At 40.4% G+C, this 10,123-nt stretch overlaps 1 protein-coding gene and 1 long non-coding RNA gene across 3 annotated transcripts in view; one reads left to right on the top strand and one right to left on the bottom strand.

The window, feature by feature from the left end:
* The window catches only part of LOC118333375, a 598,798-nt gene that overhangs the window by 277,188 nt on the left and 311,487 nt on the right, over positions 1–10,123 (top strand). The window lies entirely within an intron of this gene.
* The window catches only part of sparc (secreted protein, acidic, cysteine-rich (osteonectin)), a 20,889-nt gene continuing 15,451 nt past the window's right edge, over positions 4,686–10,123 (bottom strand). For both annotated transcript variants that reach the window (XM_035668978.1, XM_035668977.1), the window contains 4 exons: positions 8,229–8,362; positions 6,930–7,078; positions 5,997–6,145; positions 4,686–5,348 (listed from right to left, as the gene is read on the bottom strand). In XM_035668978.1, coding sequence (XP_035524871.1) covers positions 5,320–5,348; positions 5,997–6,145; positions 6,930–7,078; positions 8,229–8,362 — 461 coding nt within the window. In that variant the 3' untranslated portion in view covers positions 4,686–5,319. The remainder of the gene's footprint in view (positions 5,349–5,996; positions 6,146–6,929; positions 7,079–8,228; positions 8,363–10,123) is intronic.

Below are 10,123 nucleotides of genomic sequence, written 5' to 3'. Positions count from 1 at the left end.
GAGGAAGAGGAGGGAGAGGAGGAAGAGGAGGGAGTCACGACTGAACGAGGGCTGCACATGGGCGGTGGGTATCTTCATGAATCCACGCTGAGGCTGCGGCGGTGGCTACATCCTGAACATTTTAACCCATCTAAAACATCCGCGGCGTCACGTGCTGCTGATTTCCGATCGATTAACCCCAGAAAACATCGATTGACGCCACTAAACGTCGTCGTGTCCATCTATCGATCTGTAACCGCCGTGCTAATCGCCCAACAGGCTGCTAGCGGCCACCGTCTCCTCACCAGGATGTAGACGGGGCCCGGGCGACCCAGATAATCTCCCCGGAGACGACACAGGCAGCACACAACGGCTCTTTAACGACAGTTTGTCCGAGAGGACGACTTACCGGTGGGTTAATTGTCAAAAAAAAAAAAGTGTAGCTTCAGAAAACCAGTGATTTCTTTGAATCACGTCGGCGGCACCAGAAACACTAGCGGCTTCACAACGTGCTGGAGTGCTCGGTTACCGGTTTCAGCTCCGCAACCGAACCTGACATCCCGCCCCCTTACGAGGCGTCGAGCCAATCACATTCGAACACCGCGACTCGTCCGCCAATCGCATGGCGCGGCTGCGAGGGGCCCCTAGATTGCAGCCAATCGCGAGGGGCTGTGTCACTACCTGGAGTTCTCGAGCGGAGCCAATCGCGTTGCAGTGATGGCTGAAGGGGCGATGGTTTCAAGCACGGGCGTCTGCCGGTTCGCTTTTAGGTCTCGGCGGGCGGTGCACCGGTGTCTCTTCCCCGCTTGGGGGCGACACAAGTTTAAAGTGTGTAAAGTGATTTAATTAGAGCGGGTGACTCATCAGATTATGCAGATTTTCCTCATTCGTGACTTTAATGTGTTAGACAGAGAGTCTGAGGAGTCGTTATCACTGAGTTTTGTGTCAGAGAGGTTGAAGAGAACAACATATAAACACAACATGTCGACATATACTATCAACGTTTAAATAAAAGGCAGAATTAAAAGAGATGATTTCCTTTGGTTGTAGCAGTGCACAGTAGTGGTGTAGTGGTGCATGCAGTACGTGGGTTTACTCCTCTAAAGCGGCCCAGTCAGCAAAGGATAAATGCCTTACTCTTGCATATATAGCACAGCCTGAAATGGGCCGGTAGTAAATGCACATTGTCATTTAAGTTCTGCTGCCTTGACTTCAGGGAGCAAGAATCATTATGAAATTAACATAAGCCACCGAAGAGGTGCAGATTTTGCAATCAATACAGACGGGTGAGACGGCTGCATAAAACTCTGCATAATCTTTATTCCTTACTCCATCCACTCATTAAATCTGCACAATTACTGTATGTCATGTCTTTGCCGTCCCGGGAAAAACAATTCAGCTCACAGAACACCGCTTAATGATGCACATCAGAGGGGATATGAACGTGGGTTATATGCAGACTGAAATATACCTGCATATACTGCACTACACCGCCGGCACACCGTTCTTTTCCCAAAGCTTTCAACCACATCTAATTGGCCCTCATCAGCCGGTGGAGTTTGCTCTGTCGTCACTGAGTAATATGGCACGTCACATGTTAAGTATTTACGTAAATCTTCCTAAGAAGCTGTTAAATAGATTATTTGTCAAACCAGAAGTCAAGAATGAACTTTTCACACTAGAATAGTGGAATTGTTGATGTGTATATCACTGTTTATTATACTCAAATAGATATAGGATAGCCTTTATTCACTAACCCTTTAGAAAGCTGAGGGGCAAAAATGTGCTGACCAACTGACCCCCTGCTTTGGGATAAATTGATTAGGGTTAGGAATATGCACCATATACGTTAAAGTTTGACGCTTTAAAAGATCTTTAAAGAATCTGCTTATTATTCCAGTTTATTTAACATTGCATTTCCGTCTGATTCACAGTGAATATAAGGCCTTTGTAAGGCCCAAAAAATGAAAAGTTAAAAATAAACACAGGAATTTAGTAAATGTGGAAAAGATGTGGTTTCAAGAAAGAAAGAAAGAAAGAAAGAAAGAACCACATCCAGTTATGTCAAACTATCTGAGCAATGACTTGATATTTCCACGCCGCCCTCCACAGCAGAGAGACCGCTGTTTATTTAAATCAGAAAATAAATGTACCTGGAAGAAACTGAGTGGGTTTATGTTGATGAATATATAATCATGGTGTGAAATGTCACTTCCTGTTCACTTTTTTATTGGCACCGTCGTCCAGAACAGGTGTAACAAGCAGGACCAACGCAGTCCTAACTGAGATGGATTTGAACTGTTCAGAGTGACGTTTCCCAGCAGAGAGGAGAAAAAAGTTGAACCCACTTTAACTTCCAGAAGCAAGGACTTTTGTATTTAAAAAAACCTGTATTAGATTACAGTATCATACCCGCCCTTTCTTCCCTCTCTCAGCCACAATATGAGCACGGAGTGAGGGACGAGGCTGAGAGCTTTTTTCTCCTGCTGTGGCTGAGAGGAGGGACTTGGGCTTTGTGGACGAGGCTCGGCTGTTGTTTCACATTCTTGACACCGGAGTCTGGATGAGCGGGTGGGGATGGTAACAGGGTGCTCAGATCTCCCTCTCCCGTCTCCCAGGGGACCATGAGCAGCTTCGTGCACACAGTGAATTGTATAGTAAGTTAAACCCACAGACAGGGGACTTCATACATATCAGCCATGTATGGTAGTGATATTGTAAAATTATACTATTTATATATTATTTTGGACAAAATGTTCTTTTTGCCTTGTTTTATGGCCCCTTTCACACAGATTTCATATATACCACAAGTTATATCGTTTGTTTAGGATACGGTAAGTCATGTTACTTAAAGCACATAAATATTGGACTCTTATATCCAAAGCAAACAATTTATTCATTGAATGACATTTATGACTCCTTAAACCTTTTTCACGTAGAAGGTTTCACTGCCACAAAGTTCAGTTTCCAATGTTTATAACACAGTCTAGGTACATGTGTACACTATGCTTAATTCCATTGTGTTTGGGTTTATTTTAAAGGGCCTACAGTACATTCTTACAATACATCCACACAGATGTTTTTCATTGACTGTACCAATAGCAACTCATAGTCACTGCAGCGCCTACTAATTATTTTCCACAAGAGGCGAAAAATCTCTAATGAGGATCATGCGAAGATGAGAGGCAGCAAACACTAAATGAACATGTGAGGTAAAAGGGGCGTGGTAACCAATCACAACTCACATTCTTCTTATGTGGAGTTGTTCTGTTTGTTAACCTAAACTACAGCAATACTGAAAAGAAGCAATATTGAGAGTATCAACTGTGTTTGCATTCTTTTTAGTTTATGGAGTCTGGTGCTGTTCCTTCAACATGAATGAATGAATGAATGTGAAAAATATGTGAAATACGGAAAAAGTTTTAAAGTCACCCTTCCAGTCAGAAATCTGTTCTTGTTCCTACAGTTGGACGTTTGAGCTTCACTGTGCAGAGTTTGACACTAGAAGGATGTTTTTCACATTCATCTGCTGAACAAAAAGTTTCTCTGTGCTCATTGAAAATATGATTTTAAGGGGCGGGGCCTACGAGCAGGATTTGTGACATCACAAACACTGAGAATGGATTTTACAGTGAAGCAGGAGACATCAGCAGGAAAACCTTAGAAATGTACAAAGTTAGTATATTCATGGATTATGGAATTTTAAATGAGGTAGAATTATACTTTTTTTTGCACAAAAACATACCAGACACACATTATTGTTCCAAGCACACTGTATATATGTCTTAATATATGTATGGAGGGGATCTTTAAGGAAGAACAGTCGAAACATGGCTGAACCTAACAATGATGTCACAATGTACGGACACACCTCTGCATCACTGCAGTTTCACCAGCGGAGGTCAGCAAAAACAAGATTTTTAGGTGTTTTTAAGTCACTTATCAAGCTTAACTTTATTATAGGAGTGCTTTGGACTTGATTTGGGGCTATAGACGACCATGCTCTGTGCATTTATGCAGTTCCAAGATGCTGCAGTTAAAATAACAACTACTTCATTTTAGGCATCTGGCTGACTCTCTCATCTTGAGCAATCAATGTAACAGCAGAATGAACTCAAAATGTTGTTCATCAACATTACAGAAAACCAATTCCAAATCTCTGTGACTATAGACTGATCATATAGTTGAGAGACAAGCACCAAAAAAGAGGAGAAACTGCAGAAAAGGCTTGTTTTAGAAGCTTGTAAAATGTTTTTTTTTTTTTAAATCTCAAATTGGACTCACGAGGGACGATTTTAAAAGCATTACTGCTACACAAAGGAAGCATTCAGAGAAAATGAACACGCAAAAAAATTACTCCTCAGGATGAGACGAGGGGATAAGCTTCTTATAAGGAGACTTCTCATGTTTCTGTGCCCGAGACCGATATAATGTGACACTAGATTCGTCTCCGAGTATAAAACAATCAAGTCCGTAAACAAACTGTCCTCATTATGACTCATGAAGCCACGAAGATCCCATGTCAGATCATCTCAACAAAAATTCCTCAACAGTGGAAATAGAAACGCAGATATGAATGCATGCAGAGATTCCCAGATCTTTTCATAGTCTTTTATTCATGGAAAGAGTTTGGTCGTGCTCTCAGTGTCAGTAGAAACATGTTATATTTATGAGAAAAACTCTCAGCCTGCGAGACTTTCCCCTCATTGAACGTCCAAACAATATATTCCTCTTTATTGTTTCAAATATCAGTACACGCGTGTCCTCGTCTGGGACACGGAATCTGTATGGAAAATAAAAATGAACAACTCTTAAAGCAGTAGTCAAAAGATCGAAAACCAAAAATACACAAAATGAGAAAAAAAATGAGCCCACCACCAAAAGAGTGCAAAAACTAAATGGATGTTTCGTAGAAAGCAAGCAGAGGGAGCATTTATTTAGAAACTTTATTTTTGACTTTACAGTTTTGTCTCCTCAAGATAATGTTTCAAATTGATCTCCAATTAAAGCCCTGAACAAATCATAGCATATATATAATAATGTCAACAACATACATTTACATCAGAGGTCTTTAGTTTTCTTTACTGGGTGTTTTGTTCAACAAACATGAGAATTCAAAGTTGCATGAACATGTGATGTTAGTACAGACTGTGCACGTTTATCTTTTGTAATCTTTTTTTTTAGTGGTATAGGTAGGAAAGGTCATTATTAAAAAACAAAATAAAAAATAATTTGCAATTAGCACCGTTACTGTGATTTTTTCTTTTTTAACTTAGGGATCAGCACCTTGTCCCGTTAGTAGCGACTAGGAGTTGTCATACTGCTGCTGCTTAGAGGAGCTTAGATGATGAGGTCTTTGTCCACGTCCTCTGCAAGCACAAAAACACAAAACATCCATCAGCACACATTCACACACAATGAGACATTAAGAATAACAATGTGATGGTCTGGTGTGCTTATGTAGGTCATATAGACATATTAAAATTAAATTGAGATGTAGATATTATGGATATTTAAGGAATTATTTGAATATTTCTTTTAATGTCTAGGACATTTGTTCCACTAAATTTGGCGTAGCGCTGTAATGATTCATTGACAGACAATTCTGTCATTTATCGAGCAAAAATTAGAAATATTCTCAAGTTCCAGCTTCTGAAATGTGAGAATTTGCTGCTTTTCTCTGCTCTATTATAAACATGTAATGTCATTGTGTGTTGTACTAAACAATACATTTGAAGATGCCACCTTGGGACATTATTTGACAAAATAAACAATCAATGAGCCAAAAAAACACCAGAATAATGAATAAAAGTTGAAACTCTTTTTCACTTTCTGCAACTTAACTTCACTGAAGCTGCTGGTCTTATCTCAGGAAGAAGAAGGATACGCAAGGTATTTACAGTACATCAGTAACTATTTAACACTATTAAAAGTGCTCCAGGGAACATTTGGTTCTGGTAAACCAATAATGTTTCTGTTGTTCTGTGATCATTTTCACGCATACGGTTGATACTCACGCTCCTTGATGCCGAAGCATGCGGCCCACTCCTCCAGGGCGATGTATTTGTCGTTGTCGGCGTCGCACTGCTCGAAGAAGCGGGTGGTGCAATGCTCCATGGGAATGAGAGGAGCGCGCAGAGGGGACAGCTCTGTGTGGGTCAGGTATCTGGTGGCATACAGGCACAACAATATGCATATGAAGATTAATTGTGGAAAAACCTCCTACAGTAGAAGCTATAGTGTGTTTCTGTTGAATTTGCGTAAGACACTTTATTTCCCAGTGAGCACAAAATAATTATTCTATGATCATGAGAAAAACTGATTCCAGAGTGTGTTGTAATATAAAACAATATTAGGATAAATATATATAAATATAATGAGCCTAAAATATTTTTTCAGATGTCATTGTCCAACCATTGCCTGCTTTAAACACCCCTTTGACTCTTTTACTGTCCTCACATTGTTAAAAATGAGCTTTTTAGGAGCGCAAATTATTGCCAAACAAAAGAAAAACGTTCACAAACGTGGCTTCTTTCTGGTGCATTTAGAGTCTAGCAGCCACATCATTCTTTTTTCAAACAGAAGTAGTCCTAAAGTGAAGGGCAGCTGGTGAACTGTTGGATCCATCAGTTTCTGTCTGCAGCTGCTGTGGTGTGAGATCAGAGGCTGCGTCATCCACACTGGAAACCAATCAGCTCTCAGTCTGCCAGAAGCTCAACCGCTGCCTGAGCAACACGGATATTTTAGTTTATAAGACTGTACATGTGCTGACTCTGCCACGTTAGAATATTTTGTCCAAAATAGCTCCTGATTTTTTCCATCTGTGAAAGATAGTTGTGGGAGCCGAATAAGTCTGCATCTGACTGTATGTAAAACAACTCCTTTTTGGTCATATACTGTAATAAAATCATTTTTAAAGCGTCTCGTCCTTCGCGTTTCCTCCTACGTACCCGTCGACGGGGTGCTGGTCGAGCTGGCCGAACTGCCAGTGGACGGGGAAGATGTACATGTTGTAGTTCTTCTCGAAGTCGTGAGCCAGCAGGTCCAGAGAGTGATCGCCAGCCTGCAGCCTCTTCTCGTTCTCATAGATCTTCTTCACCTGGAAGATCGGACAGACACGATCCACATTACCAAAAAGCAAACTCACAGAAAAACACTTCAGCTTCCAACAATCAGTGACCCCTAACCAGCTTGTTGTGTGGTATAGATGTTGATTGATCGTCTTAAAGTGCAAAATTGTGTTTGCAATGTGTGCTGCAAGTTTAATAATCGATATAATTCACATTCGATTAATGTAGAAGCTCTGAGAAGTTTTCAGTACAGCATAATTTGCATCTTAAAACAAAGTGCTGTTGTCAAATCTACTTTAATCAGCCTAAAAGCTCGTTTTTCTTTTGTTTTTTCTTAACAATCTACAGAAGTTAAAGTGGGTGTAGAGTGGTGTGGAGTATAAAAGCTTGCACATAACGTCTCTGGTATTTAGGTGTATTTCAGTCCTATAAACACGTCCACAGTCTCAATGAATTACGTACTTAAACTGTTTAGATTAGACTTTGTTCTTTTACGAGCCATTTCAAGCATAAAACTGTGTTTTAAATACAATAAAACACTGTGTGTTTGGTGAACGACCAGTGCACAACATTTACCCTTCACTACTGATGGCAATATCTCACAATATTTGTGACTTTAATGTTTTATTTCTCCTATAAAGACCTTTGGAAGCAAACAAATCTTAATTCTTCTGTGTGTAAAGGTTCTCCACTCTATGTGAATGTCATTCTCATGGCTGTATAAGGTTGCTTATAAAAACCTGTTGACTGTTGTGCCCTGTTCAAAACTTTTAAATAATAAATTCCAGGGTCTTACTGAGCACATTAAATCCTTACTTTATAGGTTTGTGCTGTGCACTAAACGGATTATTGCTCAGGGGGAATGAACTGCTCTGTGTTATAAAATGTATTCACCGCTTGTTGTGTGCAGCATTAAGAGAAGCTCCTCTTAAATCTTCAGATTTCACAGTTACGATGAGCCCTTCTTGTGCTGAAATCCTCTTACAGCAGAAAATATATGACAGTAAGCAGGTAAGGTACATTTAAAGGACCAGTGTGTAAAATTTAGTGGCATCAAGTGGTGAAGTTGCAGATTGCAACTAACTGACTTATTACTACCCTAATTAACATCTTACTGTGGAACATTCTACATTGGGGGGCAGAGACTGTCAATCCGTCTTTACCACAGTGAGTACTCACCCTGAGCTTCTGCTTCTCAGTCAGCAGGTTGTTGTCCTCGTCGCGCTCGTACAGAGTCACCAGAACGTTCTTCAGCCAGTCCCTCATGCGCAGGGGGAACTCGTTCAGCTCGGTGTCCATGCAGGGCTCGATGTCTGCGACAGAAAACACAACGTCGGCATGAATACAAGCAGACTTTAGGACTTTAATTCATGATGATATTTCACACATCTGATCTAGATCTGTTACATTTCTGCACAATAGTTGAATAATGATCGATTGGCCACATCATGTTGTTTTGGTTGATGTGTCATTAGTAGTTTTATTGAGGTGTGCTTTGAAAAGACAGATAGTGTGTAGGGTACAGTAATGATGCCTGACAATGGATTATTGTATCAATATCCACTTTTCAGATACTTTCAGCCACGCACTCGGCTCAGCCCCGCCAGTTTTTGAAATCCAGATGCAGAAACAGTCAAATTCCCACATGGTATAACACTTAAAGGACTATTACACCCACTGCACAATGGAAAAGATACTACTGCTGCAGTACCATGAAGATTAGGTAGTCAACAACAACAAGTTATCTGCATCTATTTATCCCAAAATCACAACCTGCATCCTGTTTTATTCTGGTGTACTGATCAACACCTTGATCTCCACTTGAACCCTTCAGCCCTGACTCATCTCCTTACAGAGAGTGTGTGTGTGTGTGTGTGTGTGATGTTTCAGTTTGAACAGTGGAAGAAATGCAGCCTGCGTGTGTGGACAGATCCTCCCGACGCTGAGCTGCAGCTGCAGGCCAGACCCGACAGTCTGACCCGCCCATCAGCCACAGCACCACTGAGCAGCACTAACACAGTACACACAGAGAGCTTAGCTTCGGCTTAGCTTATCATACAGGTGTGTGGGAACAAACTACTCAGGAAGTTGAGATACATCTTGATCCCTCAATAGTGAACAAACAGATTGACAGAAACAGATAAACAACAGAAACCACACGATGTCAAAACAAAACACAGAGGAGAACGGGATAAACCCAGCAGAATTCATAAACTAAAGATAATGGGATCAAATTCAAAGTGGTTAGGTTATCTTGGCGGGCATTTCCACTTACAAAAAGTGTCTTTCCATCATATTTGCTTTCAAATCTGAAGAACAACTGTTGTTTAGATGCCCTTTTTTTTACTTTCTTCTGTAAAATACGTTCATCTCCCTCAGTCTGTGCACTCTTAACCACCATGACTGAGCTGGATTTACAATTTATTGATGGATTTTAGTGAAACACAAGTCTGCAATGTGCTGACAAGGGACCATCAGCACATTTGTTATCTGTGAGATTACCCACTATTTGCATATTACTGGTGGATTAACACTTACAGTAATTTGTATTGATACATTAAATAAAACACCATAAATATTATATTATAAATATATTTGTGGCCATAACAGATTATTAAATTATTATTTAAAATTAATAATCTCATAATAACCTCATGCCACCCCCTCCAGATCTGCCTTTATTAATTTGACTCGCTTTTTGTTGGGTTATTTTTCTATCCCCGAAAGAACGAGTCCCAGTCTCCTATAATCCACCTTCACACCAGAAGTTATTTATATCTCAAATATAAACCTGCAAACAGATTAAAACACAAGCAATGGCCTTTCAAATTATGAGATGCATATTTTTCTGCGTCATTTCATTAAAGAGGCGTTTTCCCCCACAGCCAACATCAACATCTGGCCCCGGTGAGACGGGTGTGTCCAGGGTGGAGGCAACAAGACTCTCCAACATTTACTCCATGACTCAGAACTACAGTTCAGTCTTTATCGAGATGTTCAGGATTGTTAATTACCAAATCTCTTAATAATCATGGATTAAACCATGGATTGATATGAGGGGCCGTCAGGGACAT

Source organism: Morone saxatilis, unplaced genomic scaffold (genome assembly GCF_004916995.1).
Source record: "Morone saxatilis isolate NCDOM2014 unplaced genomic scaffold, NCSU_SB_2.0 Contig22, whole genome shotgun sequence".
NCBI lineage: Eukaryota > Metazoa > Chordata > Actinopteri > Moronidae > Morone > Morone saxatilis.
This window is presented reverse-complemented; position numbering and strand designations above follow the sequence as displayed.